Source organism: Anabrus simplex, chromosome 5 (assembly GCF_040414725.1).
Source record: "Anabrus simplex isolate iqAnaSimp1 chromosome 5, ASM4041472v1, whole genome shotgun sequence".
In the NCBI taxonomy this organism is placed as follows: Eukaryota; Metazoa; Arthropoda; class Insecta; order Orthoptera; family Tettigoniidae; genus Anabrus; species Anabrus simplex.
The window spans coordinates 118972291-118998403 of record NC_090269.1 but is presented as its reverse complement, the minus strand read 5'-3'; the positions used below and the strand labels follow the sequence as shown (position 1 = coordinate 118998403).

Sequence of the window (26113 nt, the reverse complement as noted above, 5' to 3'; positions counted from 1 at the left end):
AAAAGGAACTTTCACCCCATCAACGCAGTAATTAAAACTCAGAGGACTTCTGCTATTTGTGAAACTCACAACCTGACTTTTAATCCCGTTTATCATTATACCATAGCCTACTATCCATCTCACAACATTATCGAGGTCATTTTGCAGTTGCAAAAAGCCTTACATCTGATTCCACTCCTTTACTCAAATCATTTTTATATATAAGAAAACATAAAGGTACAATAATACTGCCTTGAGGAATTCCCCTCTTAATTATTACAGGGTCAGATAAAGCTTCGTCTACTCTAATTTTCTTAGATCTATTTTCTAGATATATAGCAACCCATTCAGTCACTCTTTTGTCTAGTCCAACTGCACTCATTTTTGCCAGTAGTCTCCCATGATCCTCCCTATCAAATGCTTTAGACAGGTCAATCGCGATACAGTCCATTTGACCTCCTGAATCCAAGATATCTGCTATATCTTGCTGGAAGCCTACAAGTTGAGCTTCAGTGGAGTAACCTTTCCTAAAACCGAATTGCCTTCTATCGAACCAGTTATTAATTTCGCAAACATGTCTAATGTAATCAGAAAGAATGCCTTCCCAAAGCTTACATGCAACGCATGTCAAACTTACTGGCCTGTAATTTTCAGCTTGATGTCTATCACCCTTTCCTTTATATACAGGAGCTACTATAGCAACTCTCCATTCATTTGGTATAGCTCCTTCAACCAAACAATAATCAAATAGTTAGGCTACTTCAGATATGGTACTATATCCCAACACATTATAGTATATCCCTAGAAATCTTATCAATTCCAGCCGCATTTCTAGTTTTCAACTTTTGTATCTTATTGTAAATATCATTGTTATCATATGTAAATTTTAATACTTCTTTAGCATTAGTCACCTACTCTATCTGGACATTTTCCTTGTAACCGACAATCTTTACATACTGCTGACTGAATACTTCTGCCTTTTGAAGATCCTCACATACCCACTCTCCTTGTTCATAAATTATTCCTGGAATGTCCTTCTTGGAACCTGTTTCTGCCTTAAAATATCTATAGGCCTACATACCCTTCCATTTTTCACTAAAATTTGTATGACTACCAATCATGCTTGCCATCGTGTTATCCTTAGCTGCCTTCTTTGCTAGATTCGATTTCCTAGTAAGTTCCTTCAATTTCTCTTTACTTCCACAGCCATTTCTAACTCCATTTATTTCCAATCTGCACCTCATCTTAGTCTCTTTATTTCCCTATTATAATAAGGTGGGTCTTTACCATTTCTTACCACCTTTAAAGGTATAAACCTGTTTTCACAATCCTCAACAATTTCTTTAAACCCAGCCCAGAATCTGTTTACATTCTTATTCTTATAACATTCTTATTTACACAGGGAGGCGGAAGCGCTACCTGGGTGAAGCTAATGGAACGGACGTCCGCCATGTTTCCTGTGGTCACACAAGCAAGGGGGCATGGCCCTTGAATGATGAAAAACGTAGAAAATACTCATTTTAGAATCACTGGGGGAAAATGAAAGACCGTTGGCTGAAATCTTCATCATATTGCGGCATGAGGCCAACATCACCATCAGTCGATTGTAGGGTAGTTCGAAATCATCGCACAGTGACATATGAATAGGCTTCGAAATCGGAACAAGAGCGTTACTCTGCTTGGCTGTTGTGGTTAAGTGTAAAACCGTGACCTTAAATATTTATGACAGAAAGCCTTAAAATGATAGCAACCTACAGATCTCCAAAAACAACCTGTGAGATGCACCCTGAAGGAAGTCCGTGGATTTCAGGAAAAACCTCGAAGGAAAGATGCCTCCTGGACAGAAGAGAGAAAGGAGTTACACCAGGAGAAGATGCGACAATACTGGACAAAGATCAAAGCCCAGCAGTTGAACAAGCGTGGTCCAGTAGGCCCATTCGAAAGAAGAATAAGAAGAATATAGGGACCTACAATAGGTTACAACCTCATTCTGATTATATTTTTTAAAGTATTGCATCCCCATGAGTACTGTTTTTTTCTTAATCTGTTTACCCTCCAGGGTTGGTTTTTTCCACGGACTCAGCGAGGGATCCCACCTCCACCACCTCAAGGGCAGTGTTCTGGAGCATGAGACGTTGGGTCTGGGGATACAATTGGGAAGGAGGGCCTTTACCTCGCCCAGGCGGCCGCACCTGCTATGCTGAAAAGGGGCCTTGTGGGGGATGGGAAGATTGTAGGAGATAGACAAGGAAGAGGGAAGGAAGCGGCCGTAGCCTTAAGTTAGATACCATCCCGGCATTTGCCTGGAGAAGAAGTGGAAAATCACTTCGAGGTTGGCTGAGGTGGGAGTCGAACCCACCTCTACTCAGCTGACCTCCCGAGGCTGAGTGGACCTCGTTCCAGCCCTCGTACCCCTTTTCAAATTTCGTGACGGAGCCGGGAATCGAACCCGGGGTTTCGGGGCTGGCAGCTACTCACGCTAACCACTACAACATATAGGCGGCCCATGAGTACTTACTGTACCACTATAATTGTTTATTATTATTATTATTATTATTATTATTATTATTATTATTATTATTATTATTATTATTATTATTATTAGTATTATTATTATTATCATTATTATACACGGGGCATATCATGTTCTCCCATTACCATATCATACTGGGATTACTAGCTGAAAGGTAACCTTGAAAGTTATCCATTAAGAAGTGTAGCCTAGTTTGAAATACCAGTGCAACTGTCATCTACAATAAAAACTGCATAAATTGCACAAATAGCAGTAAAATACTGTATTTACCATACTTGGTGTACGTTTGACCGAAATAGGTGACTTTTCGTAGTTACGTTTCACTGGCGGTGGGCGCTCCATTGTCTTTGTTTGTAAATGTGAATTAAAATTAAATAGGGTTGGAACGGCATTTGCCAGTAATCGCCGTTGGTCATTTGTTTCATAAATGTACTTATCTCCGAAATGTACAGAACATCAGCAACTGTATTGAGTGGGATACCATTTATCTCTTTTCGTCCTCACAACGCATTGTTCCGTTAATTCCTTGTTCTTTAAAGGAAATTTGAAACATAATCCGACAAATAATTACTGTGGCTACCAGTACTTCCTCTGTGTAAGCATTGAAAAGGGTTTAATAACAAACAGAAATTACAAGAAGTGACCTCGGCTATCATTCAGTAATACTTACTTAAAATACGATATATACTTGGTTTTATGACACCAACAGGAAATATACTGAAAATGTGGAAACCTTTTGGAGGGTACTCGAAGAGACAATGGACCGGGTCCCAAAACACTACATAACTATTTTAACGGGAGACTTAAACGCCCAGATTGGCAAAGAGAGTAAATTCAAGAACATATACGTAGTTGGAGATTACCCAGCCCACAAGAGGACCAACAGGAATGGAGAAAGGCTGACTGACCTGTGCAGAAATTACAACTTAGTCCTCAAATCTACAGCTTTCAAACGCCTTCCTAGGAAAGCTATGACTTGGAGATGCCCTAACCCAATGCTTGGGGAATTCCAACTGGACCACGTAGCCATCAGTAGAAGCAACAGCAAAGAAGTGCTGAATGTCAAAGTATTGAGAAGTGCAAACATTGATTCAGACCACTATCTTTCTTTGATCAAAACCAATTTCATCCCTCTTAAAAGAAGCAGAGAAAACCACTGCATTAAGTCGCTAATTCCAAGGTTCAATCCAGCCAAGCTGAAAGATAACAATAACTTCACCGAGACCCTGGCTAAAAACAAAGACAAGAAAGACTGGCCCCAACTACAGAAGGCACTGATAGATGCAGCGACAACCACCATCCCGGCGCTCAGAAAGAGCAAACATCCAGGGTGGACAATTATTTGTGACAAAGTAATAGAAGAGAGAAAGCAAGCATAGGTAAAATGGAACCGTAACAAAAGTCTGGATAACCATAAAAACTTCTTAGAAGCTAGGAAAACTGCTACTAAAATTATCAGGAACACCAAGAGGCGGGACAATAAAGATAGCATTGAACAAGCACAGAGGGATTTTCAAATAAACAACATTAGAGACTTCTACCAAACTTTTAACTCTCAAATAACACCCTACTCAGCCCCTACACTTCACCTTCGGAGAGCTGACGGAAAGCTGAAAATGAACAATGAAGAGTGCACCACAGTTCTAGAAGAGTATTTCAACAACCTTCTAAATTCAAAGGAACCCAAGGAGAAACTGCATTTCGAACCTCAGAATGTTACTAAATTTCCACCAACAAAGGGGGAGATCCAGAAAGCCATTTCAGAATTGAAATGTAACAAAGCAGCGGGCGAGGATGGAATCATTAGAGCTCTGGAAATACGCTGATGAGGAGTCAATCCAAAGTATCCATGAAATCATATCTAATATCTGGGTGACCTAGCGACTGGACCTCAGCTATCATCCACCCGTTACACAAAAAAAGATGACAAATCAGATCTCAACAACTACAGAGGGATTTCCCTTGTATCAGTGACGTACAAGATACTCTCCAAAGTATTACTCACAAGAGTAGAGGCTCAACTAGACTCCTGCATCGGAGAGTACCAGGCTGGGTTTCGCAAGTCAAGGTCATGCGCCGAACAAATCCTGAACCTCAAAACCATCATCACTGACAAAACCTAAGCGCCTCACCCTACGTAGCAACATTTGTTGACTTTCAGAAGGCCTACGATTCAGTAGATAGAGAGTCACTCTTCCAGGCACTTGCTGAACTGGGACTAGATAAGAAAACCTTAAATCTAGTGAAAGCAACTCTTACCAACACTACAGCCAGAATCAAATTCAGAGAGGAACTGTCTCACAGCTTTGAGATCAAAACAGGTGTTAAACAAGGGGATGCCCAATCTCCAATCCTCTTTAACTGCCTACCCGAAAAAGTCATTCGTGAGTGGACTAAAATGCTAAAGGATGACTCTGGATTGAGAATAGGCTACAAGAAAGACAAGTTAACTCTCAACTGTTTAGCCTTCGCAGACGGCCTTACACTCCTGGCATCCAATGTGGAGGAAGCTATCCATCAACTATCCTCTCTCGACCACATAGCAGCTAAAGTAGGGCTGAAGATCGCCATCAACAAAACACAGTTTATCACCAACATCAAAGATGCACCCAAATCAATCCCACTGGGGGACAAGACAGTACAAAGGACTAACTCCTTCAAATACCTAGGAGAATGGATAAACTCAAACATGAATAAAGATCAGGCCATAAACAGCAGATGCATCAAATTGGAAAGCACCTACCACCTATGTAAGAATATGCACAAATCCAAATCCCTCTCCCTTAACCTCAAAATCAGGCATTACACTACTGTAGTGTATATACGCCTCAGAATGCCTAAACATGGTAAGAAAAGGGCAACTTAGGAAACTGGAGCTGAAGGAAAGGAAGATCCTGAGAAAAATCATGGGCCCTGTTAAAGAAGAAGGCAAGTACAGAATCAGGCACAACAACAAACTGTACCAACAATTGGAGAGCATTACATCTATGAGGAAGAGGAGATTGGATTTCTATGGTCATGTCATGAGAATGGACAATCAGAGGCTCACCGCCAGAATCTTCCACGCCATCTCTAGAGGGAAAGCGACTAATGCCAAGTAGGCAAGACTCGTCAGAAAAGACCTTCAAGAACTGGACACTGCTCCCAGTGAAATTTATGACAGGAATAGGTACAGAACGTTGATCAGAACATCAAACTCTCTCCAGTCACTAACAGAAAAAAAAGTACGGTACGTCCGGGTGGAGGTGTGAAATGGACTCAGGAGCGAAAAGACATTCACATTGCAAGAATGAAGGGGTACTGGTCAAAGAAGAAATCTGCTGGGGATAAGAACCACATGCTCCATAGCAGGTCCAAACGGACCCCCAAAAAAATGGTTTTATTACTCCGATTAGTACAACCGTACGCTGAGCATACGGCTGGCATTCTTGAAAGCGAGAATCTGTCTTTTCACTTCTTAAAACTTACGAAAACTTCGGAAATTAAATTGGCATGCACGATGATAATAATAATAATAATAATAATAAGTGGCAGGAAATTCATAAGGACCCACGTGTGGCAGCAGGAAAGGCAGAAGACTTCCGATTTTCTGCCCAAATCCTAAATATATCTCGGGACCTGTACGAAAAAAGTCAGTATGCATGTGTGTCCAACCCTCGTCCCGTTTTTATACGGAGTCATGTATGAAGTCTCCTGTGCGTGGAGGCGGTAGAATAACACCCACGGTATCTCCTGCCTGTCGTAAGAAGTAACTAAAAGGGACTCCAGGGGCTCTTAAGTCGGAAGGGGGAGTTGGCGATGGCGGGACCCTTACTTGATTCCTGGCATTGATTCTACTTGCTTGTGTCAGGTTCCTCACTTTTATCTATCCTATCCGAACTCTCTTGGCCAACTCTTGTTCTTTTCCAACCCCGACGGTATTATGTACAAAGGCCTAGGGAGTGTTTCATTTCCACGCCTTTCGTGGCCCTTGCCTTTCTTTGGCCGACACCTTCATTTTTCGAAGCGTCGGACACCTTCCATTTTCTCCCTCTAATTAATGTTAGTAGAGTATGGTTGACCACTTTTTCCTCTTATAACAATAATCACCACCACCACCACCACCACTCTGATATGAAGTGAGATGAAATTTACTTCGTGGCGAGTTTTTACGACCGCATGCCCCTCCTGACGTCAACTTCACCCACCAACGGGATTCGAACAGGCTAACTACGGTGTCAGACGCCTTAACATTCATGGCCATCAGAGAGTGACTTGTTTTAAAGAGCAAACGAAACGTTGAAATAATAATAATAATAATAATAATAATAATAATAATAATAATAATAATAATAATAATAATAATAATAATAATAATAACTTACGCAGTGACTAAGAGGAAATAAATCGCCTTTTCCGTATAGTCATTGCAGCCCAAAACCGTTAGCCTTTCAAGTACAGTAGAGTCTCGATTATCCGACCTAAACGGGACCTGGAGTAAGTCGGATCACCGAAAATGTCGGATAATACAGAATAACTTTGAAAATGAACTAAAACAAACAGGAAGACTATACTGTATTACGTACTATGTTTTACGGGACTCTATTTATTGTCTTATTAATTCAATTGTACAGTAGATGCAGTACTATTTTCTTACTACGCCTGTAGCCAGGTGCAGACGTCTTGGCTTGGGCTGCAAGAGTTTTGATGTCAGCATCTTGAAATTCAGCCCAGTCTCATCACAATTAAAAATCTGATCACCGGTTAATCCTTCAGCAAGAATTATTTCTTGAAATTGTCTTAAATTTCACAACCTCATCGTATTTAGCTGACAGTTTTTCTCCACAGATATTAAGCTGCCCAATGCCGTACCGTTTTTCCCATCGATCAAGCCACCCAGCAATAACAGTAAAATCAGGGTCCCTTTATTAAACTCCTTCTGGATATACACCGCCATTTCTTGCAGAATGGGGCCAGATACTGACAAGCCCTATTCCTGGTTTTTAGTGAACCAAAGAAATAGTGCTTCACTTACTTTTTCGTACTCACATTTTTCATTGCTTTTTTCTAATTTTCAGTGCATCACTTGTTGCTCTGGTAGAGCACCACTTTTCAATTTATTCCCTCGTATGTTTCCAGTCTCCCACTGTAACACGTCCAACACCATAATCTGAAGCCATTTTTTGGAGAGTTTCCCCTTTGTCCAGTCTCTTTAACCCACTCTACTTGTCTTCCACAGAAACAATCACTTTCTTACGTTTACTCGCCATACTCACAGAGGATATGAAAACTATAACATCCGCACCCAACCAATACTACATTGCAAAATCCTACCGCATGACTGCTAGTGCTTGTCCCACAGTCGCACCCTCCACACCCCGTGTCCCAGAGTTGCATCCACCTAAAGTTCAAATTAAGCCTACCAGTGTCGGATAAAACGGAGTGTCGGATAAGCGAAGGTCGGTTGAGCGAGACTCTACTGTATGTGCGTGCTGTACATGGAATAGTATTCTGCTCACGAAGTTTACTGTTTCTGTTCTTCCAAGCACGTAAGTGGTGACAAATCACAGGTAAGACAGTGTCAGTGCTTTCCTGTACACTGCTTGAGAACCGGTAGCTTTCTTCTGCCTCAAGTGTTAGGAAATGCTCTTTCTCCCTCATGGATCAGTCACTTGGATTGCGCGTAACCAGTCCACCAAAGATAATAATATTGTGCTCTACAGCCGTGTTCAAGAGGTTAGCACATTAGCTCTCCACCCGATCGGCGTGGGTTTGATCCTCGATATGGCACGAAAGATTCAAATGCTAGCAACTTAGCATGTGTTAGAATGAGTTGCACTGATCTCCGTGAGGACAACTTAAAAAAAAGAAAACTGGAAAAAAGAAGTGGATTATAATTTCCCTCTCGGTCTTTCTAGAAGTAGTTTCCACTTCTCAAACAAATCATGTGCCATGGACGATGTCAAGCCCCTTACGTAAAATAACGACGGCATGAAGATATCTTCAAATAAATAAATAAATAAATAAATCAAACAATCAACCAATCAAACAATCAATCATTTAGGACTGTCACCCAGATGGCAGATTCCCTATCGATTGTTTACCTAGCTTTTTCTTAAATGTTTCGAAGAACTTTGAAATTTATGGAGCATTTCCCTCGATAAAGTATTCCAATCCTTTCTTTTTTTAAATTTGCTTTACATCGCACCAACAGAGATCTTGTGGCGACGATGGGATAGGAAAGGGCTAGGAGTGGGAAGGAAGCGGCCGTGGCCTTAATTAAGGTACAGCCCCAGCATTTGCCTGGTGTGAAAATGGGAAACCACGGAAAACCATCTTCAGGGCTGCCGGCAGTGGGCTTCGAACCCACTATCTCCTGGATGCAAGCTCACAGCTGCGCGTCTCTAACCGCACGGCCAACTCGCCCGGTGATTCCAATCCCCTACTCCTCGTCCTATAAATGAATATTTGCCCCAACCTGTCCTCTTGAATTCTATCTTGATCTTCCCTACTTTTTAAAGCTTCACTCAACCTTATTCGTCTACTAATGTCATTCCACGCCATCTCACCACGGACAGCTCGGAACATACCACGTGGTCGAGCATCTCGTCTCCTTAGTCTTCCCAGCCGAAAGTTCGCAATATTTTCCTAACACTATTCTTTTGTCAAGAATCACTAGGAACAAGTCGATCTGTTTTCCTTTGGACCATTTCCAGCTCTCGTATCAAGCAGTCCTGGTGTAGGTTCCATACACTTCAAATCAATCAATCAATCATTCAATCAATCAATCAATCAATCAATCAATCAATCAATCAAAAGTAGAGTATTACCAGAGTCTTGTACGCTCTCTCCTCTTACAAACCCTAAATACCGTCACTGTGGCATTAATGTCTGCTAGGTAGAGGTATTTGCTGTTTTAAGGGACACTATCCCAATATTATCAGACATTCCTGGTAATAACGAAAGAAAAAGGAACATTTGCGGTCCATCTACGAATAATTTTAAAATGTAGGTTCATGAAAGGTACAAAAATACTCCAAGTCGTGCCAAAATAGCATTATCGGGTTCGTATCAGAATCAAAGATTAACCAGCAGAGGAAAGATGAACATCCTGTAATAGCTACAGCCTTCTCATAAAAATGGCAACCATAAAATACTATAAATATATTCATTATAATTGCTGGAGAGATGTAGTGTTTACAATGCACTATGTCTTCTGGTATGGGCTAGAATAAACTTGTTACTTTCATTGACCTGTCTCAGTCTCATCCTTGGCTTTAACAATATGAAAGTGACCGAGGTATGAGCGATTCTAGCAACACCGTTCCTTATGCAGCCAGTCCCTGTTAAGAATGGTGTGAAAATATCGCTCATAGGGTCGGTTGGTGCATGTATTTCGGTGGGCATGGCAGACTGATATGTAATAGCAACTTCTGACTCCGTGAGGAAAGCAACAGGAAATTACCTCACTCCTCATTTCCCTAGTATGCCTCTTCAGTGACACCTAGGCTATCTATGACAGCTATTGGTGGAGCTGTAGAGGATCAAACCAGCCTTTGGGCTGAATAACCAACATACACATATAATTTTGTTAATGTTTTCATATGATGAAAAAGATTATACAAGTTCAAGCTGGTAACCAAGCGCGTTATGGAAACTTCAAGATAGAAGTGGAATTTGCACCGTTCCAGCATATCTTGACTGTGTGTTCACATATCCCCTCCAGGGCCATTTTATTAATTGCTCGAACATTTAATTTAGACCCAGATATTTACTGCTATTCACTGCACAAAGTATCAAAATAACACAAATTTCGAGACAGTAACGTTTGAAAACACAAAAAAGTAGTCGAGAATGACGCTCGAAAGCGCTATGAACGTATACAGAGCGATACAAAACGAATATAATATAATATAATATAATATAATATAATATAATATAATATAATATAATATAATATAATATAATATAATATAATCAGCACATGTACTGTGTGTGACCACAAATATACCGAAGTTTACAAGAAACGCTAGTAGACATAATGTTACAATTTGGAAAAAAATAAATACATTATTCCTATGCACAAATAAATAACTGCTTGGACTCGTACCTTACGGAAGGTAAATGCAACTGATTCATAAGGGATTATGACACAAAGTAAGCTAGATTCACAGGTATGAAACATAAATGGGATGGTGCAGAATGCTTAACGAGTCTTTGACGATATCTATTATAATAAGCTCGCCTACGGGTGTCAAATCGAAGGACCTGCACCTAGCGAGCCGAACATGTCCTCAGACATTCGCGGCACTAAAAGCCATACGACATTTCATTTACCGGACAAAAAAATTAGTCACCCTAGTGTGTACGCACAGATGGATCGTTAAGCCTGTACAGGGACAGCAACGAGTCCCGTGCTCAACCGCACGCTAACTGCCTCTATAGTACGCAAACCTTTTCTTGATTCCTGATGGTGGTGATTATTGTTTTAAGAGGAAGTACAACTAGGCAACCATCCTCTATATAACACTAATCAGAGAGAAAAATGGAAGGGGTCCGACACTTCGAAAAATGAAGGTATCGGCCAAAGGAATACAAGGGCCGCGAAGGGCATGAAAATGAAAGACTCCCTAGCCCTCGCATACCTAATAGCGTCGGGGTCGGAAGAGAACAAGAGTTGACCAAGGGAGGTCGGATAGGATAGATGAAAGTGAGGAGCCTGGCACAAGTAAGTGGAAGCAATGCCAGGACTCAGCTGAGGGCCCCGTGGTCGCCAGCCCACGCTCCAATGTTCAGAGCCTCTGAGGCCCTTTTTTTTTTTTTTTTTTGCTAGGGGCTTTACGTCGCACCGACACAGATAGGTCTTATGGCGACGATGGGGTAGGAATGGCCTAGGAGTTGGAAGGAAGCGGCCGTAGCCTTAATTAAGGTACAGCCCCAGCATTTGCCTGGTGTGAAAATGGGAAACCACGGAAAACCATTTTCAGGGCTGCCGATAGTGGGATTCGAACCTACTATCTCACGGATGCAAGCTCACAGCCACGCGCCTCTACGCGCACGGCCAACTCGCCCGGTGAGGCCCCTTTTAGTCGCCTCTTACGACAGGCAGGGGATACCGTGGGTGTTATTCTACCGCCCCCACCCACAGGGGGACTTGATTCCTGAGCTCCATAGTGCTGAATGGGAACTTGGGTTCAAGAAAAGGTTTGCGTACTATACGTGGACATAAGGCAATAGCGATCAGTGAGATATTAATGTTTCAAGCGGACAATGTACGTCAACATGGATAGATGTAAGGATGTAAAAAGAGTGGCAACAAGGAGCAATCGTGTTCGGTCGTCCCCATGGCCACACGGTGCGTGAAGTTGCTGGATGTGTTGGTGTTTCGCAGCGGACTGTTCAACGTGTCTACAAGCAGTGGTGTACTACTGAAAGTCAGGTCAAGAGCTTAGGAAAAGTATCCTTCCGCACGTGAGCACGTCCCCTGTTCCCTCTTCCCGTCTCCGTTCTCCATCTCCGCCAGGACCAGCTTATTATTAACGTCGAGCGTCTATCTGACAAGTACTTCATTCTGAAATAGTGAAGCATCGAAAGAAATCACTTCCTTTCACATAGCTGTACTTTGATTACGTACCATACCTATTTATTCCTTCATTGACCAATATATACATACAAATTACTGACGAATACCGAGGCAAGAGAAGCAAGGTTTATTTTTATTTCATAAAGCAATTTGTGTGAGGCACATGGGGACTAACTGTACGACTGCGCTCTCGTGCTACGACTGTCAGTGGCAGTTCAACAAGCTGAAAAACCCACCTGTGAGTGGGATTGCAAAATACAATGTTTCCAGGAATGTTGTTAATATTGTAGTCTCGTCATTCGGAAGGTAAAAACGAACTCATGATCCCCTCATGACAACATTTCTGCAGTTAGAGAGCGATTACGAATATAAAGTAAAGTACAAATTATTATTATTATTATTATTATTATTATTATTATTATTATTATTATTATTATTATTATCGAATACGCCAAGGATCCTATTCCCATACCGTGTTAAGGCCCTTCCCGTTCTATTTACGGCGAATGCATAGTTCGAACTGAGCTGACACATAGGCCTACTGACGAACAACCGAACGAGCATGCAGCTTAGTTGAATGACATTTTCCTTGTCACCTTGACTGCTTGTTTGCATAATGAGACACTTTCTTAAAACTCAATGTTCAGCGACTTTATAGAAACATGTCATCAAAAAGGCTCACGACATACAGCCACAGGAGAGCGTACGATATAGAACCACAAGAAAACATAAGAATTCCCTTTCGACCTTTCGCTGGAGACTTGGATTTTCCGTGGAGTTTAAAGTCTACGCGAGCGGCGTAAACACTGTACACAGAAACGCCGGTTGGCTGCGCGGTCTTTTTCACGTCTTCCACAGTCCACAGGGGATTCTAATCTAGGCTACTGTAAACGTTTAAAACAATGTGTTTAGATTTCCTACTTAATTTTTCTCCACTTTTGTTAGCTTTAAAGTATTTCACAGGGGACTCAAGCGCCACAGCATCACACACGTCTTGCTCACAGCTGGCAGCCATTATGAATACTGAACTGCTGTTGCAACCAGTATTGCCAACAGTTTTCTTGTATCCATTTTCAACGTCGCAAATATTATGCGAACTTATCAGCCATGGAATGAACTCGAACAAAGCTTACCAAGTACACAGTGCAATAAGATATCAATCTCATATTAAATTATTATTATTTTGCTACATGCACCACTGAGAACAGTAACTATTCATAGCCATCTACGTATGAAATATAAGAGTTGGTAACGAACCCGAATAACATACAACATGTGATATCTTTTCCATTTTTATACAGGGCAAAAAAATTGTATTCATCAAGTCAGTTCACCAGAATATCTAACCAAACGGAAGGAATCTCCTGACTTCAGGAACAAGTAACAAATCTACGGAACTATTTAGCGCTGCGGAAGCCATTCACCGACCAGAAGTCTGACTAACATCAAAGGGACCGCTAAGGTCTTGAGTTGACTCTCAGTATACACGTGGCCACGAAACACGACGTCAGAATTGTGGTCGGAGAAAGATCCTGACTCAGAGGGACCGGAGACGCGTTTCACGGCTTCCGAATCAAAATCACTTCGAAACTCGACAGGAATTGCTGCAGTCAGTGAACGAAGGTCCATCCCACCTGCAAGCAAGAGAAACTGCGACGAGAACTGCATGCAATGAACATTTGGAGTCGTTCACCTCGCAAGAGGCCATTGCTCACACAAGCACTTAAGCTGCGCGTCTTCAATGGGCTAGAGATCATCCAACGTGGACAGTAGCTGACTGGCGGAACGTAATGTGGTCTGACGACTCACGTTTTTGCCTGCATTCCAATGGCGCAAGCACTGATCTCTATACCTGGATGGCTGGTAGCTCGGGTAGCAGTAAGCCGAATAGAAGATGACTGGCGTCGTAAGATGGCAGCAAGCGCATGGTGCAATAGACCACGAGGAGCGCGCTTGCTTTGTTTATGCTTAGTTCAGTGACGCCAGGCCTCTTGATTGTAGTTTCACGAGTGTTCTGTGCTGTGTTATTGCAAAGTAAATAGTAGTGTATTTTACGAATTTAGGTTCGTTGCCTTGTAGTATGCTTGTGAATTACAAGATTAAATTTAAATATGTATGTGTTTATCTGAAATATGAATGAAGAAACATTCTACGAGGTATTAACATACCGCAGTATTCAGCTTATGGATGTACAAACAGAACCGATCAGCAGAAGGAGAAATCATTTCATCGGGGAGTTTTAATAATAATGTTATTTGCTTTACGTCCCACTAACTACTTTTTAAGGTCTTCGGAGACGCCGAGGTGCCGGAATTTAGTCCCGCAGGAGTTCTTTTACGTGCCAGTAAATCTACCGACACGGGGCTGTCGTATTTGAGCACCTTCAAATACCACCGGACTGAGCCAGGGTCGAACCTGCCAAGTTGGGGTTAGAAGGTCAGCGCCTTAACCGTCTGAGCCACTCAGCCCGGCTGGGGGAGTTTTATGCTGTACATAAGAATCTTCCTAGGGTAGTGTTTTGAGTTTTAGGTTTATTGTATCTTATTTCGCATATTCCGGGAGCAAAATGGCAATTAATTTTTGTAGGTTTCCTTTCTCGAGACCCAAACATCTAAGATCATCGATTAGGAGTATCAGGCGGGAGAATTGGGAGCCTTCTAAAACAGCTGTTCTCTGCTCGGATCACTTAGAGGAAGACTGTTTTGATAGAAATGGACAAACTGTACACCTTAGAAGTGATGTACAGCCAACTGTTTTCAATTTTGCTGAACATTAACTGCAAGTAAAGATTTACTTATATATATATATATTTTTTTTTTTTTCTCATAATTAAACTGACGGTTTCGATGAAATAATTGACGTGACCTTATAACAATCTTAGAAAATGAAGTCTGGAGGAATTCTAGACCTTATTTACATGGATTTGGATGGAAGAAGGGCTTAAGTCAGGTTGTGTCGTTATTCGGTAAATTGCATATATACATTCCTTGGTGGCTGTTCTAGATACTACCTAAAGGGCTTCTCGGTAGTGTCAATAGATGGCGTGTGATGTGCTATATTGAGTTGCGCCTTCTTCCAAATATTGCTCGTGCCCGACTTAAAATACACTCCAATGCTGACTTACGGTGAGCCAGCACTAATCACTCATCAGAAGCGAATCGGCTGACACAGGAGTAACATAATGTCGGGAGGAGAAACATCTGATATTTCAGCAGATGACAGTGAATATATACCAAGTGAAACCTCAGATGATTCGGATACCAAATCCTTACAATCCGAATGTTCTGCCGTTCTCAGCCCAGTGTCATTTGCAACATCACAAACAAAAGGATTTTAGTTTTCAATTCAAAAGTATGTCATTATGTTACTCTCCTGAAGTAACTGTATCACGAAGCCAGACTTATAATATTACGTTTCATGACAAGTTTCAGTTATTGAAGGATATAAGGTCTGTAGATACTTTGGATGGTATCCCAGTCCGTCATGTAGGTATTGAAGCCGGGAAATTAAAAGATGTTAAGGATTTAGTAAGCTTTATATGCGCAGATGCACGTGCATGGTTTGAAAATATTTTCCAAGGAGCTGAATCTGTGGGAGTAGGAAATTCTCGATATAGTGGCTCCCCTAATAACATGTTGTGACCTGTCAAATGTTCTAACCTGTTAAACTTGTCTACATGTTTCCAACAATGTAAATAACATTGATTTTCAATGAAAATGTTTCTTGAAATTGGAATAAGGGCGTAACTCCAAAATACAAAACGGACAACAAACCACAAAATTTATAAATATTTTTGATTTACATATTATGAAATAATCAAGAATGTAGTTATGTATAATATCCCAGAATTCTGTATTTCTGAGAGAAGTGTTTGATGTTATAATTCTTTAAACTCATTTATCTCAAAAGTGTGTTTTTTGAGTTGCGCCCTTCTTCCATCCATGTCTTCAATTATGGGTTTCAGACACTGGAGTGGTGGGAGAAGGAAAAGTGTGGTTGGTGTTTGGGGCTATTCCATTATACTATTCGTGGTATTTGGGACTCTTTTAACTGGTATTACATATTTCTGATGATGACTATCAATATCGCTTTGCTAGCTGAATTTAATTAAAGAGGTCTGTAATAGTACATTAAGCTGTAGGTAATGTGATATATTGACTAGTTTTGAATATTTGCTGGTTTTATAAATGTGTACATTTGCTTCAATGATATTTTAATTTGATAATATGCGCGTTATTTCTTGGAAACAGGGAACAGAAATTCATTATCAAGCACCGATTACGATATGTCGAATCTAGGCCTGTATATTGAGCTACGTTTATAGGTACATCATTTTAAGAATGCATAATTTCGTGGCATACATGTATACAATTTACAGCAATGTTTCCACAAACTGGTTTTCACTCGTATTGTGTTACCGATCGCTAATTGCATGTATTCAGCACCTAAGTTAATATTTGCCGGTCGTTATTATACACTCATTTTTATTGCTATCCCGGAGATTTACTGACCTCGGAATGACGTGTCAGTGATCCCAATGTCCTTATGCTTTGAGTGAACATGTCTCTATATTTTTAATTATTCCAATGCGTCATTAATTGCGACTTAAAATTGACTATATTATCATTGCTTCCCCATAAGGAGAGCTCGAGGTTGGGTACGCCAACATGGCGAACCGCGCGTTCAACTTGGCGTACTTTCTCCTGCAGCGGAGACCTGCCATCAGCGATCCAGGTATAGAGATCAGTGGGCGCAAGTCGTTGAGTGCAGCGAAGGCCAAATGATGCATTTCATCCTGGATATGTGCAAGGTCAGATTCAAGCCGGAGGTGTGTCTGATGTTTGATGATGCTTGTTGTTTAAAGGGGTCTAACATCTAGGTCATCGGCCCCTAATGGTACGAAATGAGACGAAATGAACTGACAAATGAAAAGCCCAAAAACATCCACTGACCACAATTCAAAACGTGAGGACGAAGAATGAATGGATGAATGGATATGAATTTAAAATGATCAGTGGAACCGACCCACAGTGCCTCACATGCACAGAAGCTGGCGTAGAGCAGTAGTATTACTAACCAATGGACTGCTTCTATAGCACACGGTATTTGGTAGGCCTATTTGTCATATTGCGGTACTAATCAAGAGTAGCGTAGACTTGCGGTATTCCACACATTATGGTACTACTCACAGGTAATGAAATAGCACATGTATTACAGATCTACGCTGTTTCGCACATTGCGGCGTCATTTACAGGCAACGCACACCTATGGTGTTCATCACATAAGGGTACTAACCCCAGGGACTCGTACAATCCCGTGGTGTTTCTCATATAGTGGGTACTAATCATAGGTACGCCAGAACCATGGGTTCCCTCATCCCACGGTGTCACTCATATAGTGCTACTAAGCACAGGTACTGTAAAAGCCGTCGCACTCTCGTTTGCTACTAATCACAAACCTATTTGGTACCCAACATAGTGGTCCTACGCGCAAGTAAAAGCGACCCATGGTGTTCCCCGCGTGGTGGTACTAATCACAAGTAGTTTCATGGTTCTAACTTGAACATCCTTTGGTCGCCCCTTTAAGTCGCCTCTTACGAGAGGCAGGGGATACCGTGGGTGAATTCTTCGTCTGCGTCCCCCACCCACAGGGGGTTGTCTGATGTTTTGGGGGTGTTTTTTGTACCATGTATTTAACCCGCTCACTGAGGTGACCGCTAACATGAACCAGCATGTTTATTTAAACTTTCTGGATGATCAGGTGTTGCCTTTCAGTCAACTTCTGCATGATGAATATGCTATTGATACCCTGATTTTTCAAGATGACAACAGCAAAGTTTATCGGGCTTGACGCGTATTTGACTGGTCTCATGAACACTCCCCCTCCGTATTACATCCTGATTAGCCTGCAGAATCACCTGATTTGAACCCCACTGAAAATCTGTGGGACATGTTGGAACAGCAGGTAAAACACCGACATCAGCATCATCGCAATTTGGTGGAATTGCGCGATCAAATCCTCAGCGAGTGGCTTAGGAACGTACGTGCATAATCTTGTGGACTCACTTCTTAACCGAATCCAGGCAGTTATCAAGTCCAGGGGCGGAGTTGCATGGTATTAAAATGGTGCTTGTAATGATTTCTCCAGAGGTGATTATTTTTTTTGTCATCATCATCATCATCATCATCATCATCATCTGTTTACCCTCCAGGGTCGGTTTTTCCCTCGGACTTAGCGAGGGATCCTACCTCTGCCGCCTCAAGGGCAGTGTCCTGGAGCTTCAGACTCTTGGTCGGGGGATACAACTGGGGAGTATGACCAGTACCTCGCCCAGGCGGCCTCACCTGCTATGCTGAACAGGGGCCTTGTGGAGGGATGGGAAGATTGGAAGGGATAGGCAAGGAAGAGGGAAGGAAGCGGCCGTGGCCTTAAGGTAGGTACCATCCCGGCATTCGCCTGGAGGAGAAATGGGAAACCACGGAAAACCACTTCCAGGATGGCTGAGGTGGGAATCGAACCCACCTCTACTCAGTTGACCTCCCGAGGCTGAGTGGACCCCGTTCCAGCCCTCGTGCCACTTTTGAAATTTCGTGGCAGAGCCGGGAATCGAACCTGGGCCTCCGGGGGTGGCAGCTAATCATGCTAACCACTACACCACAGAGGCGGACTTATTTTTTTGTCCGGTGAGTTTATTGTTGAGTGTGTTTCTGGGGGATACCTACCCCTTTCAAAATGTTCCAGGTGTATTTTTTAGTACCTCCCCTGCTACCAAATAACAATCCTTTAACTGACCAATGTTCAAGTAGGATGTTGTAAAATTCCCTTAAATATGGTAGGCATCTGTGTCAACTTCAATCGCCTGCTCATTGTCTCTTTCTCAGATTTCTACAGCATTTAGTTACGCAATTTCTTGAAATCTGAACTGAATTATGGTGGCAAAGTGTAGTCTCGTGTCGTATTATGTTGTCTATAAAGGGAGCAGAGGCGCTATGCCATCTTGTCACCGTCAGGAGAGTCGAATAAATAATGGTGTAGGCACGTTTGAAGTTCAATCAACGCGACACCATTTCGAAGCGGTATTTCCAACTTGTCGATCTTGGGTTGAGACTTTCATTCATCTCAAAACTCACATGGCGTCAGGAAGGGCATTCGGCCATAAACCCCAGCCAAAACCAAAATGAGCCTGGGTGGTTCCAGCGACTCCAGAGTAGCTGTGGTAAGTTGAAGAAAGTTTGTATTTTCAAGTGGAGAACATGAAAGTTACGCTGACTTCTGAAGAAAATGAAATGGGGTGTGTTCACCACGCGATTGTCGGATGAAGTTCCATTGAAATTAAATGGTACTCACAAGGGGAGGTCACGATGTCCGCATCATCGATTTTGTTCAAACTTTGTAGGTTGGTAGTACTACATCACAAAAACACATTGGCAAAGTAGTAGCGCGCAACTATAAAAAATTTCCGGAAAAAAAAAGCTATTTTGAAAATGTGGAGAAAAGTTACGAGAGGTTTAGCATGCCAGGTACTATCAAGCGAGAGACTGTGGCGCGGTTGTCGAGTGGTTAAGGTTCTCCACGTCAGTTGAGAAGATGGCGAGTTCGAGTCACGCTCGTCTCAACTTTTTCTTTCTGACATTTCCCGATCCCCTTTTCCCTCGTGTTGTGAATGAGAGCAGCAGTTAGTCACTGTCTGACCGCGTTGTGTCGTGTAACGGTTGTGTGCGATGTAATCAGACTTGCTCATCATAAGGTCGATCGGGATGGAGATCTCGCATGTTTAATTATGTTCGAATGACAGTGTGTCTGAATGTGAAGCTACGCAAAGTGCAAAATTAGGTCTCGGGAGAGCAAGCAATAAATAAACAATTGAAAAGGGCCATCGCTAACGTTGAGCACCTTCTTTATATAAATCGCTTACTCGATCCCGGCGACTCTGTAGAGATTACAGAAGAGGCCGAATTACTGGGAAAGAAAATTTTAAAATCTATTTTGACAGTAATAGAAGAAAATAAATTTTTAATAGATGAAAGAAAGGAGGAAAAGAGGGGTAAAAAGCTGGTAGCAGCGTGACTCAAACTCGCCATCTTCATAACTGAAGTGGAGAACCTTAACCACTCGACCACCGCGCCACAGACTCTCGCCTCATGGCATGCTAAACCTCTCTTAACTTTTTTCAACATTTTCAAAATTATTTTTTTTCGAAAATATTTGAGAGTTGCGCGTTGCTACTTTGCCAGTGTGTTTTTCTGATGTAGTACTACCAACCTACAAAGTTTGAACAAAATCGGTGATACGAACGTCGTGACCTGCCATTGTCAGTTATCATGATTGTGTTTACTGGGCTCCTGAAAATCATCACATCCATGTTTACTATGCCTTTGCTGGCAGGATGTAGTGTTTACAGTGCTCTATGTCCTCTAGTATGGGCTAGAATAAATTTGTTACTTTCATTGACCTGTCTCAGTCTCATCCTTGGCTTTGTCAATATGAACGTGACCTAGGTATGAGCGATGCTAGTAATGCCATTCCTTATGCAGCCAGTCCCTGTTATGAATGGTGTGAAAATATCGCTCATAGGGTCGGTTGCTGCATGCATTTCAATGGTCTTGGCAGACTGATATGTAATAGCAACTTCTGGCTCAGTGAGGAAAGCAACGGGAAACTACCTCACTCCTCATTTCCCTAGTATGCCTCTTCAGTGACACCTAGGCTTCTATGACAGCTGTTGGAGCTGTAGAGGATCAAACCAGCCTTCGGGCTGAATACCCAACATACATACATGTTTACTAAGCAGTCAGTTAACCCGTTATTTTTTGACGGTAGGTCACTGGCCTCGCGTACCTCAACATGCTGCACGTACCATTTTACAGACCATCTACAGATGTGCTTTGTGCAGATGAGCGATTTTACGTCTAGCACGATGGCGCATTATCATACTAACAGCATACTAATCGCGACTTGAGAGCCATCTTGATGGCGTGCTGCTATAGCTCATTCCACGTTAAGAAAACAGTATTGCTCTTATGGACCTACAAGGAGTGAACACATCCTCTCTGAGACACCCATAATTCCTCGCGATTAAGGGATATTATCCTGTACTTTGCAATGAATTATGAAAGATACATAAAAAGGATGAGGCAGTTTTGCCCGTGAATTATTAAAATAACTACATAACATTTTCTGTTTTATGAATATATTCTTAGAGAGGAAGAACAATGGTAGGAACAGTCATCGCTTCGTTGCCTTCCTTCATTTTCCTTCCGTGTTTGTTCTAGTACAAGTCTGGTGTAGTCCCTCACTCTGTGAACCGCCGGCAGCTCACTTCTGTAGTGAAGTCATCTACAGTATTTATTTCTTGCGTGTCCGGCTCCCGGTAGGGTCGGGAATTTTAACCGTCATTGGTTAATTTCGCTGGCACTGGGGCCGGGTATATGTGTCGTCTTCGTCATCATTTCATCCTCATCACGACGCGCAGGTCGCCTACGGGAGTCAAATCAAAAGACCTGTCCCTGGCGAGCCGAACATGTCCTCGGACACTCCCGGTACTAAAAGCCATACGCCATTTCATTTCTTGCGTGTGTGTTTTTTGGCATTAAATCAGTGCGTAATTGTCTTGTGTTAAGTGAGAGTTGGTTGTATATTGCATAGTATTTGCGTGTGTTCTTTATTTTCGTACTGTACAGAAGTTGTTACTGAAGACATCATGGCATAACTTGTGCTGATAAAAAATGCCGTGTGTGTTTTATTTGTGCTTGGTTTTCTTATTTAGCTGTTCTTTCTTAAGCGCATTTTAATTTTACCACTTTTTTCACGACCGCATTTAAGTTTTACTATTGTTTTTGTGAGCGATACGACAGCACAGTAGTACCCTGCGTTGCCTGGGAAAATTTATTAAATGCAATGAACTGCACCCCTCACCCCTCGAGCCCATAAAAAAACTTTCTATTTTCTCCTCCAATTTGCCTTACACTTCAATGCTGAGGTTTTTAATGTCCCGTAGTTACCCTATGATTCTCTACAAACCAAACATAGCCCCTGTAAACTCTCGTCCCCGTGAGTTCATAAAAACAATTTGCGACCGCTTTTATCTTGAACTTAAATGTCACAACATAATGTATGTGCCACCGTTTTCCCGTGATGGTGGTAAGCAGAGCCGTTCGACATGACAATCCTATTGTCATAAGAGCAATACTGTTTTCTTAACTTGAAATGAACTATAGGATGTTGGATCGGACGAAATGCTGCCGAATTCCTGCCACTTCACCCTGACTTCTCAATAACACCCCTCGACTTCTACCTAAGTGGAGAACCGCGAAGGATGTGATGTGCCGTCGAAAAACAGCTACCGTATAGTGCCTGCATCACGGGAAGAAATTGAGATGGCCTGTAGAGCAATTCCTGTGAACGCTTGGCCACCATTGTTCGTGCAGTGCTTCGCCAAAATCAGAAGTGTGTGGATGCTAACGGTGGACATTTTGTGCACCTGAAGTGATTGCAGTAATCAAACAGACCTACAATATCTACATAAATCTAGTAATACAAATTTCACGCCGATGTTGTGAACAATTTTTCATGTTGAAGTGTGTATACATTTTGCGACCTCTGTTTAAAATTTTAAAAGTAAGAATACAGTGGGGAAAGGATCGTAACGAAGGGATGTGGGTGGGAGCGGTAGAATAACACCCACGGTATCCCCCACCCATCGTAAAAGGTGAATAAGGGGTGCCCCAGGGGCTTTTACCTTGGGGTGTGGGTTAGCGATCACGGGGCCATTACCTGAGTCCTGGTATTGCTTCCACTTACTTGTGCCAGATTCCTCACTTCCATCTTTCCTATCTGACCTCCCTTGGTCAACATTTGTTCTTTTCCAACCTCGACGGTATTAGGCATCGAGGCCTAGGAAGTCTTTCATTTTCGCGCCCTTTGTGGCCCTTGTCTTTCATTTGCAGATATTTTCATGTTTCAAACTTTCAGACCCCTTCCATTCTTTCCTCTGATTAGTGTTAATAGAGGATCATTGCCCAGTTGTACTTCCTCTTAAAACAATAATCACCACTACAACCTTTTTTTTTCTTGAGAGAACATTAATCGAAAAAGAAAAGAAAAGCAAGTAAAGGGAGGTAGGAACAATAAAAAGTCGGAAGAGTAAAACACTCCCTATAGCAGGACCTCTCAAACGCCCAAAATCTCACGCGTGCAAACCGAGGCATAGAGGTTCCGTCCACTGTGCATCGGTCTGACTCGGCTCAACTCGGCTGAGAGCAACGAAGCGTTCGGTGATATACGGGTTGTTTATCAGTGAAATAGATAAGCGCAATACAACAACACAATGATGGAGCAACCTGTTTCGAAGAAAGCGAAGACTTCCGAAAGTCCATTTCAATCAAACAGGGAAGTTTCGTATCTTTTTTGTCAGTCGAGACGATAAAGCCAAATGCTTAATCTGTGGGACAATAATTACGTGATCATCAAAAAGGTCTGGTTTTCAATACAAAGGCTCTGCTCGAATTCTACGAGAATTTGTCGAAGGAAGATTTTCCTTAGCTGCTTCGAGAAGCAGCTAAGATTCTTTCTATATTTGGTTACACGTACATATGTGGAAGGATTTTTTTTTTCTGTTTTGATATGTACGAAAACTAGATTGCGTGCGAGTATACCTGATTGTAATTTAAAGAACGCTCTCAGAATTGCTGTCAGCCGATCCTTTGTTCCAGACATTACTGGTATAATTGCAAAGAAAAAGGAAAATGAGAGCTAGAGAAGATAAACTGCTCAACCCAAATTGAAAGAATAGTTTTTTAACACCGGTAACATTGTCCCATACAAGAGAGTGTCTCCGCTCATCGCACATAAACATTTCGCAGTGAGGGAAGAAACAGCGGCGATGGTGAGGAATGAGGAGACAGGCCGGACGAGTGAGACAGGTATACGGAAGGAGGAGTGGGGGTTTGCACTCTGGTCAAGCTAGTGAAGCCGTCTCCTGCACCTTGCGCGTGCAGTGCACCGGCGCATGCACCCTGAGAGGCCCTGCCCTATACTAATACCATAATAGGTGTTGAAAGAGGGTAAGAATTTACCAAAGAATGTAGAACAATGGAAATCCAATTGAATGGAATATTGAATGGAATGAATGGCAGACTCAACTGCAGTTGCCACACATGTCTAACAAGCTAACCTCATGGGATTAAGAAAGGAGAGTTCAGGAGGAGGATTGAAGACATATAAAGTAAACGAAAGGAAGAATTTCTTACGCTAAACAAAGTTTTCTCCATGAAAACCAGGAAACATGACTACTTACCCTTAATCGCCTCCGTGATAACGTTAACGATGGCTCTCCATAACTGTTCCGGCTCGATCTCTTCGTAACCATCCTTCGGGTATAACAATTCAACCTGCACAGACAAATCAGTTGGCATGATTCAGAAGTGTTTTAGAATACATTATCGGTGGTTGTGGTCGTTATAAAAAGGCAGAAAAGAAATTGCCTCATGAAAAGTAGAAAAATATAGTCTAGCCTAAGCTGAAATACTGCCAGTTTCGGCTGGAGCCCTGTGGGAACCACGTACGGCTCGTATTTTCTTGGTTAATGCCATCAAACGGGAACATGATGATGATGATGATGATAATGTTTGTTGTTTAAAGGGGCCTAACTACTCGGCCATCGGTCCCTAATGGTACGAGGTGAATGAAACTAAAATTAAAACTTCAAAATGTATCCAGTGACGAGGATCTAAAACGAATGATGATGTGAAAATGATCGTGAAACAAAAACAATCAGTGGATATAACTCACAATGCTTTAATTACTGGGATGATACTCATCATCTAAAGGGGTCCAAAATCCAGGTCACCGGCTTCTCATAGTGGTACTAATCACTGGTAAATCAGAATCAAGGTGTTCCTCCTATAGTGGTACTAATCACAGGTAACGTAGATTCATGGTGTTTCTCGCATGGTGGTACTAATCACAGGAAAAGTAGACCCATGGTATGACAAACACAATGGCAACGCCCACAGGCAACACAAACCCATAGTGTTTCACATATAGGGGCACAACTTACAAGCAACGCAGACCAATGGTGTTCCTCACATAGTGGGACTAATCACGGGCGCCAGTATTCCCGTGGTGTTCCTCACTTCGTGGAACAAATCACAGGCGACGTATACTCATGGTGTTGCTCACATAGTGCTACTAATCATAAGCAATGTAGATCCACGGTGTATCACACATTATGGCAACGCCCACAGGCAACACAAACCCATAGTGTTTCACACATAAGGGTACTACTCACAAGCAACGCAGATCAATGGTGTTCCTCACATAGTGGGACTAATCACGGGCGCCAGTTTTCCCGTGGTCTTCCTCACTTGGTGGAACAAATCACAGGCGACGTATACTCATGGTGTTGCTCACAATGTGCTACTAATCATAGGCAATATATACCCACGGTGTATCATACATTATGGCAACGCCCACAGGCCACACAAACTCATGGTGTCCCTCACATAACGGTACTACTACACTCAGGCAACGCAAGCCATGGTTTTACTCACATAGAGGTACTAATCACGGACGCCAACCAAACCCGTGGTGTTTCTCACTTAGTGGCACTAATCACAGGCAACGTAGACCCATCCTGAACACAGTGGAACCGACCGGTGGAATACACACGATGGCCATTATCACAAACAACGCCCAGATCCGTAGTGTTTTTCGCCTAATGGTACTGCTCCTATGTAACGTAGACCCATTGTTTTCCTCGCAAGGTGGTACTAGTCGCAAGGAATGTCGACCCATGGTGTTCCGCACATAATGGTACTAATCGCAAGTATTCCATGGTTCTAATGGCATCATTCCTTGGTCGCCCCTTTTAGTCACCTCATACGACAGGCAGGGGGTATAGAGAGAGAATTTTATTGAAATGATTATTTACAAGCCACTGAGGCTGAAAAGCCCCTTTATGTAGCGTCTTCGTATAATACAATACAGCTTTATGAACACACTAACTACATTTTTATAATATTAAAATATGAAATTAAATA

At 42.2% G+C, this 26113-nt stretch overlaps 1 protein-coding gene across 2 annotated transcripts in view; it reads right to left on the bottom strand.

The window, feature by feature from the left end:
• Positions 1–26113, bottom strand: part of LOC136873836 (putative glycerol kinase 5) — a 306964-nt gene that overhangs the window by 119670 nt on the left and 161181 nt on the right. For both annotated transcript variants that reach the window (XM_067147104.2, XM_067147105.2), the window contains exon 2: positions 24370–24463. In XM_067147104.2, coding sequence (XP_067003205.1) covers positions 24370–24463 — 94 coding nt within the window. The remainder of the gene's footprint in view (positions 1–24369; positions 24464–26113) is intronic.